The 24271-nt window shown below is 48.8% G+C and overlaps 1 protein-coding gene across 1 annotated transcript; it reads left to right on the top strand.

The window, feature by feature from the left end:
* The first annotated feature begins 87 nt into the window (after positions 1 to 87).
* Positions 88 to 21545, top strand: Mab21l3 (mab-21 like 3). Its single transcript, XM_050157556.1, is given in 7 exon segments — positions 88 to 221; positions 493 to 741; positions 9004 to 9144; positions 12324 to 12615; positions 15157 to 15335; positions 15932 to 16126; positions 19964 to 21545. Coding segments are annotated over 7 exon segments (1296 nt in total). The 5' UTR covers positions 88 to 215; the 3' UTR covers positions 20198 to 21545.
* Positions 21546 to 24271: the final 2726 nt, after the last annotated feature.

Here is a 24271-nt window from a genome sequence, read left to right as displayed (position 1 = left end):
ATCACATTCTAAGGTCAGCAGGTGAGAGGCAGGACTCTGCCCTACTTCCCTCTGCGTGTATGTGCCTGTCTGTAAGCCTGCCTTTCTGTGTGTGTGTGTGTGTGTGTGTGTGTGTGTTCTCTGTGTCTGTTTAAGCTTGCCTCTGTATGCACGAGCTCGTGCTTTTCCAAATGCTGATCCTGGCTCTCATCTGATTGACAAGGCTTGCACTGGGCATGACGGTGAGACACCAGATGGCTTGTTTGCAATTTCTTGTTTGTTTATGGTAAAGAAGTAAATCAATTGCAGAATTTTCTGGATTGGAGGGCAGGGGATATTTACTGTCAACAGGATAAGAACAAGGAGATGTAAAGACACTGGGTGCCAAGGTACACCTGGTGTCAGGACAAGAGGATAAAAAAAGACAGGATAAACCAACATCGGGTAACGCCAGGTGGGCTCCAATTCATTTCCATCAAGTCTCCTTTTAATCTTTCTGTAATTCCCTGGAAGATGGCAGACGGATTCGCTCATGTTGGGAAGGAAAACTGCAGTGAGCCGGCCAGAAGAGGCCAAGTCTCTGGTCCGTGCTCACAATTCCAGAGAAGTTTCATCCAGAGAGTAACACTGCTGGGAAGGCTGCCCACCAGCTTTGTCCTCCATCGTGAAAAGAAGCAGAAGGTTGCTGCTATCTTGGGGATTGACCAAGACACCATGAAGTCTCTTCCAGAGGGAGACTTACAAGATTGCCTGCTGAGTAAGGTAAGCCGGGGCTGGCCTCTCCTGGGCACGCCCTCTTCCTCTCCATCCCACTGACACTGATCCAGAAGGATTCTCCTGCTTCTGGAGATCATAAGATGGTCCTTGGGAACACAGGACCACTAGCCTCAGCATGTGGAGAAGGTCTCTGAGGTTCTAGTGCCCAGAAGAATGCTGGGTATAAAATACAGAACAAACCTCTGACTCTGCCCATTGCTGACACTTATGTGGTTGGTTAATCTATCTGAGCCTCAGACTTATTGCCATAAAACGAGGGTCTGAATGCGGTCACTGGAAAATGGCCAGCCAGGCACAGACACAATGGAACATACCTGTGATGCCAGCATTTAAGAGGTGGAGGCAGGAGGATCAGAAGTTGAAGGTTTCCTGGGCTACATAGGACCTTGCCTCAAAGAGAGAGAGAGAGAGAGAGAGAGAGAGAGACTTTTTAAAACCGCAAAACTGATAGTTTTAAAAACTATTATATTATTTGGGCACTGGAAGAAGAGCTCAGCAGCTAAGAGCGTTAGCTTCATGGGCACCAGGCACTCTTGTGGTGCACTGACCTGCATGCAGGCAAAACACCCATACATGTAAAATAAGAGTAAAATACATCCTTAAAAGATACTATTTCATTTGTAAGTTGGTCGTGGTGGTGCACAGCTTTAGTCCCAGTGCCCAGCAGTTAGAGGTAGGAAGATCTCTGTGAGTTCAAGGCCAGTGTAGGTTCTTCTGATGATGGACTTTGTAGGGACCTTAAATATTATTTAATGTAAGATGACCCATTGTTCCACTCACGCATGAAGCTTCTAAAGCATGCGGTTAATGTTTAAACGAGAGGGTTTAAGCTGAGAGGTAGGGACTGGTCTCTGGCTTTCAGGCCTTTGTATGTAAACAGAGCAATGATCGTTATCACAGTGAGCCCTGAGTGCACTTTTTAGACAAAACCATCAAGGGAAAAAAATCTACGTTTAAAAAAACAGTAGCGAACAAAGTGACTTCCCATCACTCCTGCACAGAAGCAGTGTTGACGGGCATCTTCCTGGGGTCCTGTGTTTTCTGGAAAAACAACATTCCACCTTTCTTAGCTTGACATTCAAGTGATTTCACTTGCCTGGTCTCTGGGCGTTCCCACCAGCAGAAACTGTAATTGGTATTCCCAATGTGGAATCCAGTCTGGGCTCATGCATGGTCTCTTCGGTCTATAAACATTTTCTAGAGTTTTCTTTCACAGATATTTCTGACACCTAACACAGGAATCTGGATTTCTGTCTCTCATGGGGAGTAAGAGTAAGGGTACACAGCAACTGGTCTGGCGTCTGGCCTGGAAACCATGGGCTGAGTGTTCGTTAGAATGTGTGTCAGTCAGTTCTCAGAGGCTGGAGCGCCTTGCTCCCAGTCTGACAGAGCCTTCCTTGCTCCATCTCTTGTCCCTGAAGGGGAACCTGCCTCCACAAGTGCCCTGTAAGAGCTTTGTCCTAAAGAACTTCAGACCTGGATTTGTTTTTGTTTTTCGAGACAGGGTTTCTCTGTTGCTTTGGAGCCTGTCCTGGAACTAGCTCTTGCAGACCAGGCTGGCCTCGAACACACAGAGAACCACCTGCCTCTGCCTCCTGATTCTGGGATTAAAGGCGTGCGCCACGGCCGCCCAGCCTTATTATTATTATTTTTTTTTAATTTTAATCCTTCTCACTAGCTCAGAGTTGGCTTAAAGGTTCCCCTAACACCTAGGCAGAGAGCACTTTGCAATCCTGGGAACTCTGAAGCTGATACTGTTTATTGATTGAACACTGTCTCCTCCGAGCATGGCTTTGGTTGCTGACTTGCACCCTGGAAGGTTTAATTCCTTCCACCTTTTTAGAGGGACCAACAATGTCCTGGGCACATTTCTTTCCTTCCATATTCCCAGAGTGTCTTGCACAAATGTGGCCTGATCCCTTCGGAGTTCACTGAAGATGAGGAGAAACTGTGATAGGTTGAGGTGCAGGAAACACTTACTCTATGTAGCTGTCAGCGAACCTCCGTTTCTGCGGAGGAAGAAAGACGTTCGTAGAGATGAAAGGTTTTTGCTAGAGTCCAGTGCTATATGGGGAAGGTACTGAGGTCTCAGCACAGCTGCTTGGGCCCAGAGGCCATCTCTCCTCTGCTAAAGTCCTCTATCTCACAGACACATGCAGAAGCCCCTGCTTTATGTCAAATCCTGCTCTGTGGTTTGGAGAAGCTCAGGACTAGAGCTGTGGTCTGCTAAACGGGCTACCTAAGGGACAGCCGGCCACACCTGCAAATTCTGTATTAACTCCCCTGGAAGAAGGGGACATCCTGTGTAGTCACCGAGTGATGTTTGCAGTGCACACAAGACCCAGGGTGGCAATGAGAGCCCTGCAGAGCAAAAGGAAGGGGCTTGGCTCTGCTGGGAGAAGTGGTCCACAGAAAGAGGAATGGAGAGGAGGGCTTGGAGGGTGTGTCAGGTTTCCACAGAGGAAGACACAAAGCCCTGGAGGAAACCCAGTTTACCCACCCACCTCGTTAGTCAGAATCCAAGGTGGCAAACACGGCCTGTCTATAACTTCCTAACTTCGGTGCAAGCTGCTCCCTGAGCCTCAATTTCCCCATCTATAAAATGGGAACCATTAGCGAATGCTACAATAAAGGAGGCTCCGGTACTCCTGTTCATATGAAGTGCCTGGTACCCTAGAAGGACTGAGTAACCCCAGATCCACAGTGCTGCTGCTGCTGCTGCTGCTGCTTCTGCTGCTGCTGCTGCTGTTGCTGCATTTGAAGCCACAAACACCAGGAGGTGTAGGCATTCCTCACAGAATTGAGCAGAGAAGGCTCACTGTTCCCTCTGTGTCTTTCAGTAAATGTATAAGGCTTTCTCTCTTTAAACTGGCAGGCTCTAGAGAACAGGGAGGGTTTCTATTCTGTTTTAATTGATGATTGGGTTTAAAGCAATTCCGAGATTAACAGCCCAACTTCATGCTGTCTGGGAGGACGTTCTCGGCCATTTGTCCCAACCTGCCCTCCACCTGGGTGATGCTCATCTATGCCGACCACCTGTTCTCGGTACAGCCAGGCCCCGAACAACTTTTCCCGCACGCTGCTTAATTGGCCCTCCATGGAGTTCAAGGAAGAGGATTGCGACACCCGTGAGTCAGCACGGTGTTGTTACAGGGAACAGTCTTGAATCCCTAGTCATTTATATTTGAAACAGTAAATTATTCGCAAACCTGAACTATTAATAGCAGCAAAGGACTTGTGTGTCAACAATAGCCCAGAAGCTCTGGCTGGGAAGGAGGGGAGGGAGCCTCGGATGAGACAGGGACTTGTGGGCGGGCACGTAGACACACCTGGAGAGGAGACTGAGGACCTGGAAAGTTGTGGCTCAAAGGCGTCATCTGCTGCCCCAGGTGACCTTGGAGCATCCAGCCTCGTGTGCCTGTTTGATTCAGTGTGGCTCAATTCTGCCTGGGATCTGCCGTACCCACAAATGCAGCCCTTGAGAAAGAGAAGGGACCCTTTTTGGTCCATTGAATTTATCGGCAGAGGTGGTGGATAAAACCTGGATCAAGCTCGGATTGGTTACGCTTTTGAGTGCATTTTCTTCAAGAATCCCATTTCCTCCTTCTGTTTCTTTTCAAGCTTTTTGTTGCCTGCAAGACAGTTGGTGATGAGACTGTATGGCTGACCTGCTGACATTTGAAAGACTGTAAAGAAAAGGGGTTCTAGGGTTGGGCTTGGAGGGGCCTGCCCTTGTAGAAAGGCCTCCATCTTTTATCAAAATGGCTCTGCAGTCGGCCTCAGGGCTCATCTCTGCATTTCCTCACCCAGACGTTGAACCTTCTTGCTCTGTCTCCCTAGGTTCAATCAAGAGAAGTGGAGAGCAATAGTTGAGGGGGGCTGTCAGGGTCTAGGTTGAGGTTGCAACCTGAGCCTGGCCTGGGAACCCCAGCACAGAGCACTTGGAGGCTGTAGATTGCTCAGGGATGCTGTCGTCATAACAGCCTGTCCCTGTGCGTGTGACCAGTAATGTGGGGGTAGAGCAGATATTACCTGATAAAGTTGTACCCAGCTTCAGCAGCCTAGGCACTGCAGGGACAGCCTGCCTGTGGCTCTGGTCCATGCCTGCATCACTGTCTGGCCCCTGCTGTGTTACCCTAGCATGCTTGTGGGATGCAGGAATAGTCTGGAGCTCCCACCAATGGCAGCTCTAGACTGCTGTTACATGGAAGAAGAGAAGGGGTGGGCTCCACTCACAGCACTCGGGTTCTTGAGGGTGTGGCAGAGAGTGCTGGAAAATGGCATTGGAAACCCCGTGCATGCATGTGGTCTAATTCTACTAATTGCCAGTGTGACATAGGAGAGCCACCTGCTACTCCAGTACTGTTCTGTTAAGTGACAACGAATAACATGATTTCTGAAGCTGGAATAATTCTAAGTTTAAGGCACCTAAGTGTAAGAAGTGCCCAAGAAGACTTTGTAGTCTTAGCTTCCAGACAGCACAGTCCTCCGGTCTGATTTTCACGACTGCGGATCAGAACACACAAGGACGGTGAGCTAAGCTCCCGGATAATGAGTGATGATAGCTACCTTCCAGGGTGTGTTCAGTCTTGCTCTGCCCAGTCACGGTCCAGTTCGTGGTCAAGCTCACCCACAGAGAAGAAGTTTTGTTGAATTTTTTTGTTCTGAAGAAGGCTGTTCCCTGGGGTGTTTTGCATCCCTGCTCCCAGAGCCAACAATATAACAGATCTTAGTGTGCTGATTCGGGTTTGCCATTTCGACAGAAGCTTGAGTCCTGTTGCTGTTTTTTTTTTTTTTTTTCAGACAGAATTTCTCTGCATAGCCATGGCTGCCCTTCAGCTCGCTCTGTAGATCAGGCTGGCCTCAAATTCAGGAATTTTACTGCCTCTGTCTCCTAAGAGCTGGCATTAAAGGCGTGTGCCACCATGCCTGGCCTAGTTAGAGTCATTTTGAAGAGGGAACGTCGATTGAGAAAACGCCTCCATCAGATTGGTTTGTAGGCAAGTCTGTGGGGCATTTTATTGATTGATGATTGGTGTGGGAGGGTACAGCCCACTGTGGGCAGTTCCGCCCCTGGGCAGGTGGTCCAGGGCTATATAAGATAGGTAGCTGAGCCAGCCATGGGGAGCAAGGCAGTAAGCAGCTTCCTTCAAGGTCTCTGCTAGAGTTCCTGCCCTGACTTCCCTGGTATGGGAATATGATTGGAGTGAGTAAGCCAAATATACACTTTCCTCCTCCACATTTTTGGCTTATGTTTTAACATAGCAATAGAAATCAACTTAGGACACTTAGTTTATTAATATGAGTGTGTGTGTGTGTGTGTGTGTGTGTGTGTGTGTGTGTGTGAGTGTGTGTGTGTGTTTGTCTCCATTGGGTTTTTCACATTCAAACTCTATGGAATCATATCCATGAGCTTAAAGATTTGGGGAGTTTTGGATTGTTAGCCTTGGCCCTCCATGCCTTCTGAGAATTTAGCTACTCAGCGCCACACCCTCCCAGCCACCCTTCCTAGCCACTGATGACCACGGTGCTTTACCGAGTCAGAACATCTTGCATGGCTCCTTTATTGCGGTACTTGTAATGCTTCTATGTAATTTTCCCTCACTACACCCGTTTAGCAGATTTGTCCCTTTTCAGTGCCCTGTAATCTACCAGCCTGGCTATGTGCATTCCATCCTCAGGCTGAAAAATCCAACTTAATGATGAAAACCCCACCCAGCTAACACCCCTCCAACTCTTTCCTAGCCCTAGTGTACCCCAAACTGAGAGCCTCCGCCTGACCTGGAGGGTTAAGCAGGGCTTCAGACTATTGAACAGCTGAGCCCACTCACACCCCACAGCCTCATGGGCCTCACCATGCCTATGATTCCTTACTTCCCTCTTTTTTTTTTGTTTTTGTTTTTCGAGACAGGGTTTCTCTGTGGTTTTGGAGCCTGTCCTAGAACTCACTCTTGTAGACCAGGCTGGTCTCGAACTCACAGAGATCCGCCTGCCTCTGCCTCCCTAGTGCTGGGATTAAAGGCTTGCGCCACCACCTCCCGGCTCTTTACACAAGTACCCAAGCTGTCCCTCATCCCTCATCCCTTGGGAAGCTGGTCTAGTCTACTGCCTGGAATCTGGTCCCTGCCCCCTCTCCAGCTTCTTGTTGCATATTGCCTCCTCTCCTACCCTGTGAAGAAAACTGATTTCAAGCAGGAAATGTCTTCAATCCCCACCACCCCCTCCCTTTCCCCTAGCTTTCCTAGTCTTCTCAACTGAAGCTTTGCTATGGTGAGTTCCTGGGGATTTATTTGCATGACACTTTCCTCCAGGGAAATCCCTCCTCTCCTCAGTGTGTGGGCTTCTCCCTCCTGCACCGACACTTCCGTCCATGTTTGAACATGCCTAAGCCCGGCTGTCAGTTTGAGAGAAGCTGCTGCTGGCCCTCCTGATGTTGCCTAATTTGTTTGTTTCCATGGTCAAGCTTCTTGAAGTGGTGATCCTTGGTCCTCCTGAACTTGTTATGTGTCCCCATTCGCTCCCCTATTCTGGCTGGGAAACTCCACAGACCCTGGGAGCCACTGGCCTCTTTTTTTTTTTTTTTTTTTTTTTTTTTTTTTTTTTTTTTTTTTTTTAGGACTTGCCACTCTACACATGCACGCTGAGACAAGGTCCCATGTATCCCAGGATTTGCTGAGAAGCCACAAATGATCTTCCTGCTTCCCCTTCCAAAGCACTAGGATTAGAGACTTGCACACTCAGTTTCTGTACTGATGGAGGCTTCATTCACTGGACCGGAGCCAGACCCCTAGCCCCTTGGCTGACTCCCTCTGACCTTACCTTCCACCTCCAGGAAGGACCCTTGGCCTCTAGTTTAGACAGCTGTCCTTTTGCTTGGCATCCACAGCATCCTGTGCATGTCTTTCCCCAGCTCCTGACCTTGTCAATTTCAATCTGTTTCACTTGACAGTCTCTCTGTAAATCTTTTGCCATGCAACCAATATTCAGTCTAGCAAGAAGTGGGCATTCAGTGAAAACATGTACTTGATGTTTCCAGTGAGGTTCGCAGGTCTGTAGAGTTGGGGCCTCCTTTCTCTCTTGCTACTCAGTGTAGCATTGATCATCTGGACAGTACAGATTTGTTTCTCAGAGAGAGCACTTTGTATATGGAATTGTACATATCCAAGAGATCTCTGCATATAGATTAGGGATCCCCTCTCTTCTGTATCCTGCAGCACCCCACACTTTCCGGGGAGGGGGCCCCCACGCTAGCATTCTCTTCCATATGGCTTCCCCAGCGCTGTAAGCACAGTCATGTCTCTCTCTTGTTCCTGGACCCAGCATGAAGCGGTACCCAGCATACAGTGAATGCCAAATAAATATTTGTCAATGGGCTGACTCTGTGGGCCATGAAACCTGTGCAGATAGGTTTGTTCCTAGCCTTGCATTCTGTCTCTATGTGGGATGGCTCTGTAGGAACTCTCTGGTGTCTGGAGTGATGGGTGACTTAGCATTGGTCCAATGTCTTTCTACCACTTGGGATTTTCTTATCTGGCTGTTTTGAGTATTTTGGGAATCTGTTTTCCAGATCTCTTTCCATGACTCACTCAGAGGTCACCTTCTCTGACCACGCCATATCCACTTCTCTTTATCCTAACTCGGCAGTCCTTATGACACTTTTCAAAACTGGTATGTATGGTATTACAGTCTACACGCGCAACTATGTGTCTTCAACCAGAAAACAACATCTGTTTAATCCGTTGCTAAGTTTTTTTTTTGCTTTGTTTTGTTTTTCAAATTTAACTTTTTATTGATTCTTTATTGGATTTCACATCATGCACCTCAATTGCATTTGTTGCTAAGGTTTTTGAGACGGGGACTCACGTAGCTCATGCTGGCCTTGAACTCATGGCAGAGTCAGGGCTGGTCCTGAACATCAGATCCTCCTGCTTTTACCTCCAACGTGCCAGATTACAGGTGTGCGGTACAAAACCTCCCCTCCCACCTTTACTGTTGCCTTGATTGCTATCATGTCCCCAGCCTCTGCCTAGGAGTTAGTTCTGGATAAATATTAAGTGACCGTACATGTTTTAGAAGGAAATAGTGTCCCTTCAGTCACCGTCAGACCTAAATAGATCAACTCCCTTGGCGTCCTGGGAGGCAAGACTTTGGCTTTGAACTTGGAGCAGGCTTTCCTGTGCTTTTGTCTTGTCCCCTATGCTGGTGCCTTGGGTCCCGTGACTGTTTTTCTGATCCCCTCACACCCAGGTGGACCTGAGGCGCCAGCAGATTTCTCAGAGTGTGGAAGAGGTGCAGAAAATTATCCACCATCTGACGGCAGAGATCAGCCACCAGGATAGTCGATTCCAAGCCGTGCCCGCCTCTAACACATACAACGACAGCATTAAGGTAAGCAGGTCTCTCTGAGGTGCTCCAGGAAGCTCCCAGGCCTTGGGATCAGAAGGACTCCATGTGTGAGGGGTTTCACCCCACTGAGAACATAGTACAGTGTCTCCTCCAGGCACTGTTCATACACACACCTCATGAAGTTTTCCCTTGCGAGAGCCCCACACTCCTAGACCACAGAGGTTAGGGTGGAGGAAGCCAAGGTACTTGACCAAGTCCTATTTGGTCCTAAGGCCGTAACTCGAAAGACTCTGATTCTGAAGCATGCTGCCTCATGGTCAAAGCAAGGCCAGGCAGCTGCTCATTTATTAAACGCCTACTGAATAGCTAAGGAACTAGACAGAAGTGATGGGAATTGATGGGTGACATTCTCTAGAGTACAGGTAGGGGAAGCAAGAGGGTAGAGATGGCTCTGAGGAACTGTCAGAGTGCAGGGTAGCCCCTCTCTGCTGAGGGGTCCCACCGAGTCTAAACACCAGGACCAATGCATGACAGTCAGCAGCGATCAGCCTGTGGGCATACTGTGTGCTCATCTCTGCTATGAAACAGGAAGGAGGTTCTGTGTCCCTCTGAATCCTCACCATTTTTGGTCACAGTTTTTCTGCAAACAAATCTCTTTCACTTCGCATTAGTTCGACATGTCCTGTTTCCCCACCAGCCTGTAAGACCCTTGGTTTTAAGGCCATGCTAATTGGTTGCTTCATTCCCAGCATCCAGTCCACGCACATTTGGCCTCTGAAGAATGAGCCTGGCCACCAAGATCTATACTGGGCCCAGTGCGTCCCAGGCTGCTGGATGCAGGGTTCAAAGATCTGTGGGTTTTGAGGCAGAGTCAGATTTCAGGAAACTTATTCTAGGAGGAAGATTGTAAAGCTGGGTTTGATCCTGTCATTTGAGAACACTTGCCCACCTCTTCCTCCCCTGGCTAGTGTCAATCAGGCAAATACAACCCCAGGACTAGAGAGAACAAGACTGTATCACTCTCCCCTGACCTGGACCATAAGAGTTCCCTGCTATGGTCCCAGTTAGATTGATAGTTCAAAACATATCCTGTGTTGACTAGCATCTTGTGCTGTTTATTAAGCTTTAAAATAGGGTTGGAGATATGGCTCAGTTGGTAAAGTGCTTGCCGAAGCCCTGAGTTTGATCTCCAGCACGCACACCTGTGATCTTGGCGCTTGGGAAGTGGAGGCAGGAGGATGAGACATGTGTGGTCACCTCTGATTTCTGTATTAGCTTGCTGTTTACTGTACTGTTGCTGTGATAAAATGTTGCAATCAAAGCAAACTTTGGGAGAAATAATTCTTGAGCTGATTATGATGGTAACTTGGTAACACGGCAGCAAGCAGCAGGTGTGGCCGCAGGAGCAGAAAGCATCTTCAACCACAAATACGACACAGAATGAAGTGGAGGCAGAGCCAGGTTCTGAATTCTCAAAGTCAGCTCGCAGTGGCATGCTTCCTCCATACTACCTCCTCAAAGAATGCCACCAACTGGGACAAACTGGAAAGACCTGAGCCTATGGGGGACGTTCTCATTCAAACCACCACAGAGCCACATCAAACCTGAGACCAGCCTGAGATACAGGAGACCCTGAAGAGAGAGAGAGAGACAGAGACAGAGAGACAGAGACAGACAGAGAGAGACAGAGACATAAAATGGCTTTAATTTTCATCTTGAACTAAATTTGATAAGTATGTACTTATCGAACACCATTTGTGTAGCTAGCGGTGCATTTGACGTTGTTGGGGATGTGGGTGTGGGTGGATGCTTTTGTACCTGTTCAAGTGTTTGCTCCGCGTGTGTGGATGTGCTAAGAGAGTCCAGAAGCTATATTAGATAGTGGTCAAGTCCTAGGGATCCTCCTGCCTCTGCCTCCCCAGTGCTGTGATTACTGGCATGCGCTCCACACCTGACTTTTTGTGCGAGCTGGTGACCAGAACTCAGGTTCCCATGCTTAAGTGGCCAGCACTGTATGGTCAGAGTCATCTGGGCAGCTCCACCATTGAACTCATGAACCCATGTGCAAATGCATCCAAATGCATCTGTCGTTTAGGGGTTTGTCCCCCCTATTTAATCCAGCATCAGGATGCCGGAAGGTATACGGTGCCATCGTCTATACCATCAAATGTTCTCGGAAAGTGATGCAATATCAGCTCAGTTGGTCACTGCCCAGACCAAAGCAACTATTGCTGCATTCCCCATAACTTTCTTCAAAGAAGAAAGATGTGGCTGAATGGACAAAGAGGGTGCCAGTTCCCCGGGTCCAGCCAGAGTTCAGGGTCCCTCTGGCAGATCTGCAGTGCCAACTAGTTTACTGTGTCTTTGGCATTGTGTGTCTACTGTGTCTGCTTTCTTCCTGGTCACCGCTTAACTGGTTCCCAGAGAGTGGGAGTGGGTGGATTTACATCCATTTTTCCATTAAACACAGAATCAACTCAATGGCTCACATTGTCCAGACAGACAGGCTTTCATTTCACCTTTGATTCTGCAAGGGTTAGTCATGCAGACTGACCCTGGGTCATTGTGATGGGCAGTGAGAAAGGGTGGCACTTCAAAGATCTGTCACCTTCTCTCTTTCACATCGGAGCGTTCAGCTATCCCAGGACATCTTTCTTGCTGCAGAACTAGCCCAGGGTAGAACCGCTGAACAAGCTGCCAAAAGAACTCAATGAAAATTTCCACTCTTCTGCTTGCTGACAGCGTCCCTGAGGAACCTGCAAGCCCCTCTGAGCCTTAGGTTGCTCACTGAGGAGTAAACAAAGTTATCTCTTGTTTGACCTCGGAGAAGGAAGAGGCACAGCCAGAGACCTGAGCTGTATGTGGCTCAGTGGATACATTTCCCTTCCCCTTCTTCTCTCTTAAACTACAAGTCCCTTCAGGATTCCGAGTGTTCTTCATACTTAACTTGAGGTCTTACAAAACCCAGAACTCCTTAAGTCACCTCCTCTGCCACAGCCTCAGAGATGGGTTAATGGCAAAACAAAACAAAACAAAACAAAACAAAAAAAAAAAGACGTAATTCTCAGTAATCCCTTGGTCTCTTTTCTGCAAGCCTCATCACATTGCTGAGGCTTGGACAGTCGCTTAAGCTGCCTGGTGGGATAGGTCAGCACCTCTCTGTGTCACCACCCCCACTCCCGTGGGTGAGCTCATCTCTTCCCTCTCTTTTCTAACCCCAGGTTTTGGCCCCCAGCCTGTTCCACGTCACAGTCCCACTGAAAGGCCTTGCGGGATACAAGGCGGCCCGGGCACAGCGCTGGCGCTACTACGACCTGCAGGGCACCAAGCTCACCTGCCCTCTGCGGGATCCCGAGGGCCTGCAGCAGTGGCTGGAGACCTAGCAGTTCATGAAGACCCTGTGGCAGTGGCACCAGGCAGACGTGAACATAGAGGGGGACATCGTGCCTGCCAAAGTCCTCCAGGTGTTCCGGACGCTGGTAGAAAACGCAGTGAGAACCTGTCACCTCTCAGGTGAGCTGATGATCAAGTAAAGCCACAAGGGACACGGTAGCCAGTTTTCTTTTACACTGTGGCAGTGGGGGATGAGGGGCGGGGTGACCTGCTAGTCTGTTTATGAAATCCACAGGGTAGGGATTCATTCTTAGGGAACACTTCCGGGACTTAGAAATTACCAGAAATTACTGCCCTGACATAACTTAGGCTGTGGGTTTTGTGCCCTTCCCAAACCTCAGTGTACATATTTATAGCAGCCATTACTCACCCCCCCCATCCCCACCCAACCCTGCCCCCCACCTTGGTTATCGGGACATTTGTGTACTCGGAGCATCTGACTGAACACAGGGTGTAGAGAGCGCATGCTTGGAAAGTGCCAGCCTCCTGCAGCCGCAGCCCTGAAGCCTTAGGACCCATTGACCTCGACAACTGTGAACACAGAAGGCACAGCACAGGGTGACATGTGTACATGCATAAATGCACAGACATACACACCATGCACATGTGTAAAAACTGTCTAAATTCCTTAATTGCAGAAGTAGTTATACACCAGGAAGGAAAAAAGATGAGCTGAGCAACAGAAATAATGACACACAAAGCAAAGCAGATTCAAACAAACGAACAAACAAAAATCCAGAAACAGGGATTTGGGGAGAAGAATATAAACGATTTTAAAAAAGGGAAATGTCGATTTTAAAAATATTAAAAATTCTACCAGATTGCCAGGCATGGTGACTGGTGCATGCCTGTAATTCCAGCACTGGAAAAGTTGAGGCAGGAGGATTACTACAAGTTTAAGGCCAGCCTGTGTTACAGAGTCAGGCCCTGTCTTTTAAAATTAAACAGTCAGCTGCCAGGACCGGAGAAATGCACAGTTTTAAGAGCCATGGCTGTGCTTACAAAAGGACCTGAGTTCAGTTCCTAGCTCCCACCTCAGGTAACTCACATGCCCTTGTAACTCCAGCTCCACGGGATCTGACACCACAGCCGACCTCCCGGGATACCTGCATGGGTATGTATATACATACAGTCACACAGCACACACACACACACACACACACACACACACACACACACACACCACGTAATTTAAAATAAAGTCTAAAACAAAACAGTAACGACAAAGAATCCCAGCAACGATAAAAGCATATTAAAAACGCCTACCCGATTAGCAGCTGTGTGAAGCGTGAGAAGCGTGCTCTTACTGGGTGAAGGGTGGGGCGGGTGAAACAGGCATTTTTGTGCTGTTCTTGGGAGCAAAAAAGAAATCACTGTTTTGTTTTTAAAGCGCCATTTGCCTGTTATTTATTCTCTATGATGTGCTTCCTTGGCAATTCAACAAATAAACTTTTTACAAACACACAAAGAAAAATGGCCAAGACTATCCTCTGCCCTGGGTTGGAAAATAGTAACTAATTAGAAAAAAAAAAAAAACCTAAATGACTACTCAAGAAAATTGGCCCAGTAAATGATGGTGCCCTTGCCTGGCAGACCGTGTGCAGCCTTTGCTGAGTGAGACATAGACAGGCACATATGTATTATGAAAATTACACAGGCTGCAGGACTCAGGGTCAGATGATACATTTGTAACTGTTTGCTTGTCCCAACAGAACAGCTCTGAAAGCCTCCATCCTGGTCATGTCTCATGGATGTTAACTTTACAGAAAGTGCTTGGGTGGGTCATTTAATTCTTGTGGCCGTTTTAGGCTTGGGTAACATGCAGCTTAGTTGATAGACTATTTGCCTGGCACGCAGAACAGCCCAGATTCTAACCCCAGCCCTATCCATCAGATACATTGGTACACACCTCTGATCCCTGCACTCTGCCAGGTGGAGATGGGAGGATGAGAAATTCAAGGTCATCCTCTGCTGGAGCACTGGGCGAGGGTCACTCTTCAGCAAAATCCTGACATCAGAGAGTCCTTGCTCTCGCCTGCCTTCTCTCTCAGACCAGCATCGGCGTGCTCGGGTGAAACAGAGCAGGCCTATAAGTGTTAGACTCCATCTCACAGTAGCCTATATGATCCTTTGCCATCTTTCCCATGGCTTCCCTTCGTTGAGCCTTCTGGAAAGAATCTATCTCTTAAAAAGAAAACCTCTGGGCTGGGATTATAGCTCGGAGGCATTGTGATCAGTGTGTGTGAGACCCTGGGCTCTTATCTTCTGCAATACACACACACACATGCTCACACACATATATGCATGCTTGTGTGCACACGTATACACACACACACACACACACACGCTCGCACACACATATGCACACACACATATGCATGCAGTGTGCGCATGTACACACACACACACACACACACACACACACACCCTCTACAATAGCGTGCTGAAAAGCTCTGGAGTAGTGGGGAGAAAAAGGAAAGACCCACTGACCATGAACTTTCCCAGCAAGGCTGTGACAATGACTGACTGTCTGGTGTCAGTAGAACCGACACCGTGGGACAGTCACACTGAAGGCTACCCAGACCATCTGCCCTGATGCTAGTGTAAAGCAAGGGCGCTCTTCCTCTTTATCAAGTGTCTCTCTGGTTGCTTTCCCATCAGGCAAGGTCAGCGTGCTAACCAACCGAGCTGCTGTTTGGGTTGCCATGGAAACGTCCACAGGCCAGGTGGAGCTAGAGCTGGCCCCTACTGTGGAGATCCCCACGGCCTGGTCTGAGAAAGCCCAGTGGCCTAGGTGTTTGAAGCGGTGGCCTCCCCCAGAGAGAGTGGAGTGCATCAAGGTACGGGTGGCCAGGCGGGGGTCTCATTCTGCAGAGTGCTAATGGCTGTGCTGATCTCATTACTGACAACGTAACAGCTTACTGGGGAAGCAGAGGCTTCCTTAGAGCTGCTGCTTTAAGGCGTGTGCCCCACTCAAGCGGCGGTATCACCCCTGCGCTTACCAGAAGTGCAGGTTTCTCATCAGGAACCCTGGGCCTGCCATGTGAGCATGGGACAGAGTCCTGTGACCCAGGAAAGGCTGCTAAGTCCTCAAGGACTCTGACACGGGCAGAAGCAGCTGCCTAAAGTGGGTCTGAGCCTCCCCTGCCCCCTGTGTGAACTCAAAATGCTTTGTGTTTTTCCACGCTGCCCTTTGGCCTCTGTGTTTTGCCATCCACATGTGAGTGAGAATACGCAGTATGTGTTTGTCTTTTTCTGCATGGCTGCCCTTTACACCTTAGACCCCAATTCCATCCATTTCTGTGAATGCCTAGATTTGAACCTTTTTTTGTTGGCCGAATAATACACCATCTCACAGACATACCCTACGCTGGGGGCCATGGGTCCCTCAAGCTATGCACACTCATTTCCTTCCCAATTCTTTCTCTTTTTGCAGTCATTTGGGTTCAACCTGGTGGCCCGGTCCAGCTATCACTGGCAGCTGAGTTTCCCCCAGGCGGAGCAGATGCTGTTGGAGCAGTTGGATGAGGATGGGGGCTGCCGCAAGCGGTGCTTTCAGGTCCTGAGGCAGCTGAAGGAGGATGTGTGGTGTCCAGGGAAGAGGCCAGTCATCACCACCCACCACCTGCAGGTGAGCACGGGGTGTGGCGGGGGGAATCAGGGCAACTGTCTCTAGGTGGGTCCCCATGTGTGATGGGATCGGGAGGGGGCCGTGGGAACTGTTTTCAGTCCCAGGGTTTCCACACAGTGTGTGTTTCTGCTCAGGGAGCATTGTAAACCCCAGCTGTGTGTCATGCCAGAGCTTTCTCTCCTCCCTCCCTGACTGCCCTTTCCCTTCCTCGTCTTCTCTGCCCCTCTCTCTCCTCCCTTCTGGTTCTGATTCAACATTAGGGATGATCTATTGTACAAATAAACACCCTATGTCACCTAATAGTTTGACATCCGCCACGGAAAGCCGCAGTGACCAGCGTGTCTCCTCAAACTTTCGTCTTCATGTCGGTAGCCTTCGAACGCCTCTGGGTATTTCAAAACAGAAAGAGTCGCTGTCTGTCAACCTCAGGCACTTTGCTGTGCTGGCGAGGCTTGAACTATCCCCCCCTGTAGTTTTTATATTACCACCCAACCTTCCTCTGACCCTTCCCCCTCCCTCTAACTTCTCATAAGCGCTGTTTTCCCCTCTGCTTCTGTGAGACCCTCCATATTAGCGCACATGTGACTGGGAGCATGCGGTGTCTGTCTTCCACTTCCTTTATCTCGCTCAGCATAAGTTCCCCGTTCCCTCCACGCTGCCGCACAGGGCGGGATTCCACTCATTTTGTGTGTGTGTGTGTGTGTGTGTGTGTGTGTGTGTGTGGCTGAGTAGTCGTCCATCATGCAGGTGAACCACATTTTCTCTGTTCTTCTATTAGTAGGTACCTAGGTTGGTCTTTTTTTTTTTTCTCGGCTACTGTGAACAATACTACAAAATAACCAGAGTATCAGTATCTCTTTAATATTCTAATTTCATTTTCTCAGTATGAATACCTGAATTTTAAGTTTTGTAGGAACCTCCAATCTGTTTTCCACAAAAGTCACACTAATTTATATTAGTTCCCCTGTCCTTACTGTCTTCTCATTTTACACCATTTTTGCCCCCCCCCCCTTTTTTTTCTTTTTTGAGGCAGGGTTTTCTCTGTGTAGCCCTGGCTGTCCTTGAACTCACTCTTTAGACCAGGTTAGACTGGAACTCAGAGATCCACCTGCCTCTGCTTCCTGAGTGCTGGGATTAAAGGCTTGCACTGCCAACACCTAGCTCATTTTGTCTTTTAAACGGTAGCCTGGCATTTCCCCGAAGACTGACTTATCTGCTTGTTGTCCATCTGTGCGTTTTCTTTGGAGAAATGGCACTTCCTCTTATTTATCCGCTTTTCATGGTGGTTTTGTTGTTGTTGTTTGGCTGTTGAGTTTTGTGTTTATTCTGAATATCAACCCCCTCAGGAGTACAGCTTGCTAACATTCCCTCACACGCCACCTCACCCTGGTGACGGCTCTGTAGAGAGGACGCCTCTGAGTTCGGTGTGTTCACAAGCATCTATGTTCCCTTCCTCCCCGCCCCCATGCTGTTGGGTCTTCTCTGAAAAACCACTGCCTGTTATCGACAGTCTCATGAAGCATGTCCCCGCTTTCTTCAGTTCCATAATTTCAAGTCTTATAATTCAGCCCCATGATCGATTTTGAGTTGGTTTTGTATCATCTGAGAGATGTGGTTAGTTTTATTCTTTGTGTGTGCATGCACACAGTATTCTCTCTCTCCCTCCTTCCCTCCTCCCTGCCTCCCTAGTTTTCCCAGGTCCACTTTAGTTGAAGAGATTATCCACTTTTTAAAATATCAAATGTGTGTTATTATGTGTGTGTGTATGTCTGTCTATGTGAGTATATACCACATATGTACAGATGCCTGAGGAGGCCAGAAGAGGGCATCAGATCCTCTGGAGCTGGAGTTACAAGCCATTGTGAGCTACCTGAAAGGCGTACTGGGAAATGAACTCAGGTCCTTTGAATGAGCAGCAAGTGCTCTTCATTAATCCAGGATTTTAAATATACATTTTCTTAAAATTGATGATTTTATTTTTGATTGCCATGTTTAATTGTGCATACTAATTGGGTCTGGCGTGACGTTTTTACATGTGTGCACAGGGCGCACCAATCACATCCAACCTCCCTTTGCACTGCCCCCCTTTGCCCCACCCTTTCCCCAAATTCCTGGTCCTCAGCACACCATACTCAGATCAATTTCATTTCTTAGTTTTCACTGTGAGAAGCACCGTGCCGTGTTTGTCCTTCTGTGCCTGGCTCATTTTACTTAACACATGTCCCTCCATTTTGCTTCCAGCCATTTAGATGTAGAGAGGACAGGGTTTCATTCTTTCTGGACGAACAGTTCTCCATTGTATCTTTGTGTCCTGTGTGCCCTGGCCAGCCACCGTTGCCACTTGGGCTGGTTCCATCTTGTTCTTGATACCTGTGTCTGTCGAAAGGCTGGCAAGCAAGGCAGGGGCCAAACCTCATGGAGCGTGCTAAGAATTGCATTCTCAGCCAGGTGGGGTGGCACCCACCTTTAAGCCCAGCCCTCAGGAAGCAGAAGCAGGAGGTTATCTGTGAATATGAGGCCAGCCTGGTCTACACAGCTCCAAGCCAACCAGGGCTACATAGTGAGACCTATTTTGTACCTTAGTTAACCAAGAGTAAGAGGAACTGTTAATTAGATTAAAAAACAAACAAACAAACAAAAATCATGAAGATTTATACTTTAAAAATAAGCAACAAAAACCCTACAGATTGGCTGGTAACTGGAATAAGCACAGACAGCTTAGACTGCCAAAGAGGGTGAGACACGATGGGGAGGGCAGTGGGTGGGGATAGAAGCCCAGTGGCAGGGCTGAGAGACCAATAAGCAGGAAGATGAGCCAGGTTGGACTGTGAGTGACAGGGAGGATGCTGCCCCAGGTTGTGTCTGGCACAGCTGGCTGGCTAAGCAGGTCTAGAGGCAGAGCAGGTTTGTGAGAAAGGCCACGAGTTCAGTCTGGGCATGTTGGAATAGAGGGAACTTTTCCATACCCAAGACTAAGCAGGTCAGAAGCAGATTCTGGGCTGGAGAAGGTGCCGTGTGAGTCCGCCATCTTACTAAGAAGGAGGGAAGCTGGCACAGAGCACCAGGCAGGGGAGGGGCAGGTGGGGAGGAGGGGTCTCCTTAGAAACTCCAAGGCAGAGCAGACATAGGTGGGTGCAGAGCAGAGATGGAATGGAGGAGAAAGTCTGGAAGAGCATTGGCTTAGGGGTCAAAAGAGCAGCAGTTAGAAAGGCAGGGTGTAGTCGACTGTCTGACCCTCTGATGAGAGGTGTGAGGCTGGAAAGCGCCTGCCCTGCCTTTTGATGCTGGGAGATCTTGGGCTAAGAGAGCAGTATTCAGGATTAATGGCAGAAGACTCCTTGTTTGAAGAGTAGAGGGAGGCAGGGAATGAGTGAGAGGAGAGGAAGTTAGCAAGGCACCAGGACTTGCTGGAGCAGAGACTGCCATGGGAGAGCAGGAAGACAATGACCAGGCCAGGAGGACATCTCCAAAGAGGGGGGTCCCAGGAGTCCTAGAGACCCAGGCAGAGGCCCGTGAGAAAGTGGCAGATGCAGCGACGGAAAGAGGAGACCACCATGATGGCAGAAGTCTCTGGTCCAGGACAGGAGGGCTTCCGTGTTCCCTGTGTGCTAGAAGGCAGAGGGCCTCTACTCGGAGCAGGGAGTATGTCTCTCTGGGAGAGCATAGAAGAATGGGAGAGAGAGTAACTGGGAGGTGTCAGCCAGCTAGTCAAGCTCCAGGCCCCGGGTGAGGCAATGGATCATGGATTTCCTGGTGAATCCAGTTTTCCCAGAATGCCTTGCTCCTCCTCCCAGAGCCCCGAAAACTCAACTCGTTCCCACCATCTTTCCTCCTCAGACCGTGCTCTTCTGGACCTGTGAGAAATACCCAAACCTCAAGGACTGGCAGGTCTTCCACCAAGGGCTCCTGCGCCTGGCCCGGAAGCTGCATAGATGTGTGAGCCAGCACTTCCTGAAGCATTATTTTGTCCCAAAGAGCAACCTCCTTCAGTCAGCCAACCCGAGTGAGCTGGATGCTGTGGCCCAGAAAGTGGCCTTCTTCCTAAAGAACCCACAGGTCTCTTTGCCCTGAGGTGGCCCAGGGAGCCCTGGCTTCATTCCCGCCTGCTGATTTGGTTCTCAGGGCGGTTCCTCGGCCAGCTGCCAGGACCCTCTGCTAACAGAGAGGCCATCAAAGCAGACCGGCAGCTCGCGCATCAGAGGAAAAAGCTCCTACCCCAGGTGCATGCAAGCAAACATTTCATCTTTCCTACCTCCCCCGGGGACAGCTCCCTTCAGCTTTTCCAAGTGGTTGATTTTCCTTGCTCCGGTTCTTATTGTCTGACAAGGGGAATGGAGATAGGTTCAGGGAAGGCCAGGTATCAGCCTGCTGCCCGAGAATATTCCAGCTGGCTGGACCAGGACCCACACACTGACAGACGGCCCACCCGGTTGCTGGTGTCCCTTCATGAATCTCTGTCCTCCGGCTCCAAGCAGGGCCTGCAGCGGTCCAGGCTCTTGAACTTTTCTGCTGTTCCTCTATCAATTGTGTGGAGCCGTCCTAAGGGTTAGCGAAAATCCAAGGGAAGAAAGCAGGTGGGACCCACCTGTCATGTGATTCTAGTCAGCCCGCTCTTCTGTGGTCAAGGAACTTGCTTCCACTCCAGGAATGAGCTCCATGCTGTGGCCTTGCACGGACCCACCCCCGGGTCACTCACGTCTGGATGTCTTCCTTAGCTCAGTCCACTGATTTACTTGTGGATACGTAAATACTCGCTGGGTACGGAGAACGCAGGCCAGAACAAGACAGACTCCCTGGAGAAGACAGGAAGTAAACAACACATTGGTGACCTCTGTCACTACACACAGAAGGAAGTCTGCTAGAACAAGGTCACAGAAAGATCCTAAGGGAGAACATGTGGGCAGGCTGGGGTGGGTAGGCATGGGTCCCTGGCTGTGAAAAGCTGGGGAGTAGTTGGTATTACTATGTTCTGGGATCCAAGGTGCAGCGTTTACCTCCGACAAGCACACTTCAGATGATGGCTCTGGTGATGGCATCAGGAGGAGACTTCAGAACCCCTGCACCTCCCACTTCTGAAGGTCACTAAGGTCCACAGCATCACACACCTGCACGCTGGCTGGGGATTCCAAGTGCTCTTAGAGAGGATGGCTTCTTTGGGCATTTTCTTAATGCCTCTCAGCTCCAGGGATCTGTCATGACTTTTGAAACATTCTCTCCATATAGCCTTAGCAAAGTACTCTTTCTAAAAGCAAAAACCACTGGTCTGGAGGACTGAACCGAAGGCCTCTGACATGCTGAGCATGGGCCCTGCCAATGAGCTAGATTGACTTTATTTTGAGGCTGGATCTCACTAAGTTGCCCAGGTTGGCTTTATTTTTTTATTAGTTTTTTTTTATTAGAATATATGAATTATCCATAACGATTGGTTTCGTTGTGATATTTTCATGCACATGGGACATTTTGTGTGTGAGTGTGTGTGTGTGTGTGTGTGTGTGTGTGTGTAAACAATGATTTCTACAAAGGTTCCATCCCGGAACATGGATAAGGGGCCGGTTGCAGGAGAATGGGCACCTTTAGTGGCTCTACCACTGAAGATAACGCTCCTCTAGTCCCCAACAACCATTAACTGCCTATAAATCCTGGGGCTCAGTGGGGACTTGTGAGTATTTCCTGTCCATGATGGGGTGCTGATGAGCCCCATCTTGTAAGAGTGAGCACAGCTTCCGAGAGCTCAAGAGTACTTTGATCATATTGTAGCTGAAGACGGCAGCCCACGATGCCCCACCCCTGCCATCTGCTCTTGCCTTCTTGCCCCATTCCATGGCATTTCTCAAGCCTTGCTGGGGGGTGACATAGATGTCCCATTTAAGGGTGAGCCCTCAGCAGCTACTGTTTCTCTGCACTTGGGCCAGTTCTGAGTCTGTGCAGTCGCTGCTGGCCACCGCAGAGGGACGCTTCTCCGACTGCTGCTGGCATCTGAACAGATCTATAGACACCAACACGGACATTTTGAGGGCATTTTGGCAGTCCTGTAATGTCAATTTCACAAAAGCCAGAAAAATCTTCCCCACCAGGGCCTATCATCTCTCCAACCACAGGATTTTGAGTGGGTTTGCAGTCAAAGATGTGGATTCAATCCTAAGAAGCAGGCTTAATGTCCAGAAAGCTATTGCCCCTCCCCTCACCATAACAATAACGCCATTATTACACCAGGGGTGTGGCACACAGATCTTGCCTGGAAGGCAGCACACAGGGTCTACAGTTGGATAATATTATTTATGACAATGGTCTCCAGCAGCCTTCACAGCACCTTCTGGTGCCTTATAATCCAGCCATTAGGGAGAAGCTTCTGGCAAAGGCCCAGCTTGATTCTCTACATCTTGCAAACAGAGTATGGTGTCTTCAGGGTCTTTCCCTCAAGTTCTGGTGGGCCTCCAAACAGCAATGGCAATAGACTAGGCCAGCTTTGAACTCTTAACTCAGGCAAGCATTGAACGTGCAATCCCCCTGCTTCAGCTTCCTAAGTAGCTGGAATTAGAGTTCTGTACCACCACTTCTGAGTTTGTTTTGATGAAAATATTACTTTTAGTACTGTAACCAAATGATGGGGTCCCCACATTTTTGTTGTCTGAGGTTTCTGTCCCTCCCAGTCCTGTAGCCGTTAACTCCCAAAGAATCACACAGAGGTTTACATTAGTTATAAACTGATTGGCCCATTAGCTCAGGCTTCTTATTAACTAATTCTTATAACTTAGATTAGCCCATAATTCTTGTCTGAGTTAGCCACGTAGCTTGGTACCTTTTTCAGTGAGGCAGTCACATCTTGCTTCCTCTGAGGCTGGGTCGTGACTGCCGACTGAAAACTTTTCCTCTTTCCACAATTCTCATTGCCTGCCTCTACTTCCTGTCTAGCTACTGGCCAATCATCATTTTATTAAAAATAATACAAGTGACAGGATAAAAGTCCATTGTCCCACAGCAGATTATCACAAAGTAAATCATATTTTTAAAAGCTTGAAAAACTGTCTTTATAAAGTAACTTATTTTTCTGGGGAGCAGGAAGTGGTAGGGAAACCCGTGCTTTTGCTAAAATCACCAAGATTAGCCATGTTCTCTGACCATGGGAAACTTTTGTTTGTTTGCTTTGAGAAGGCAGCAGCTGAAATAAGGTTTTGTTTCTGTTTCTAATATGTAAATGTCTTAAGAAAGTATTTTAAAAAAGCTATACAGTACTAGTATACAAAAGTGAAGTGTGGAGTGTAGAGAGAGGGTGGACCCATATGCCTGTCAGACCAAGTATTCAGAGAAGTAGCTTGTTGATTCTTGGCGGTTCCCACATCTGGCCAGCAGAGGGCAGCAGGCACCAACAAATGAAAAGCCAAACACTGGTTCCCTCGTTTTCAGGGCCCGACACTTGCTACTGTGTTAGTCTAAAAGCCGCACCCTGCTCCTCCTAAAAAGGTCGTTTTCTGCTGGTGCTAAATTGCCGATCTTTTATTGTGCCTTAGCAAATGCCCCAGTCTTTGTTCAAAGCTTAGCTCTGACAGGGAGCCAGCCTGGACGCTGCAGACGTTCAGCTCTGGTGTTTCGGAAGACAGACTGCCTGCACAATGCGAGGTCTGATCACGGTGCTTCTTGACTTTGGTCAGGTTCTCGGTTTGTTTTTACTAAAATACATAGAGACATGTTTGTGTGTCTCTGTGTCCACATGCGATGTGGGTGCAGGTGCCCAAGGGTTCCAGAAGAGAGCGTTGGATTCCCTACTGGAGCCGCGTGCAGTTGTGAGCCACTTGACATGCCTGCTGGGAACAGAACTTGGGTCCGCTAAAGCCCTCTTAGTTGCTGACTCGTTCTCCCTGTTTCCTCTCTCCCTCTCTCCCTCCCTCCCTCCCTTCCTCCTTCCCTCCCTTCTTTTTAAAATTTCTCCAGAGGACCTTTTCCACCTCCCATAATGCCCCTGGATGTGGGGCTATGCTCTCTCAGGGAATGGCAGCCATCCAGCCATTCAGATGGAGCTGGCTGTGTGTGCTCCTCGCCTGTGAAGCACATGGCCTTCACCAGGTGCTCTGAGTTTCCAACTTCCCTCTTTCTCGAGACAACTGTTGGTGCCTAAGTGGTATCTCTCCTCCAGTTCACCTCCAGGCC

The sequence above is a fragment of the Alexandromys fortis genome, unplaced genomic scaffold, assembly GCF_014885135.2.
Source record: "Alexandromys fortis isolate MF-2015 unplaced genomic scaffold, M_Fortis_MF-2015_v1.1 scaffold_78, whole genome shotgun sequence".
Classification (NCBI taxonomy): domain Eukaryota; kingdom Metazoa; phylum Chordata; class Mammalia; order Rodentia; family Cricetidae; genus Alexandromys; species Alexandromys fortis.
Note: the sequence above shows the minus strand (reverse complement) of the source record. Positions and strands in the feature narration are given on the sequence as shown.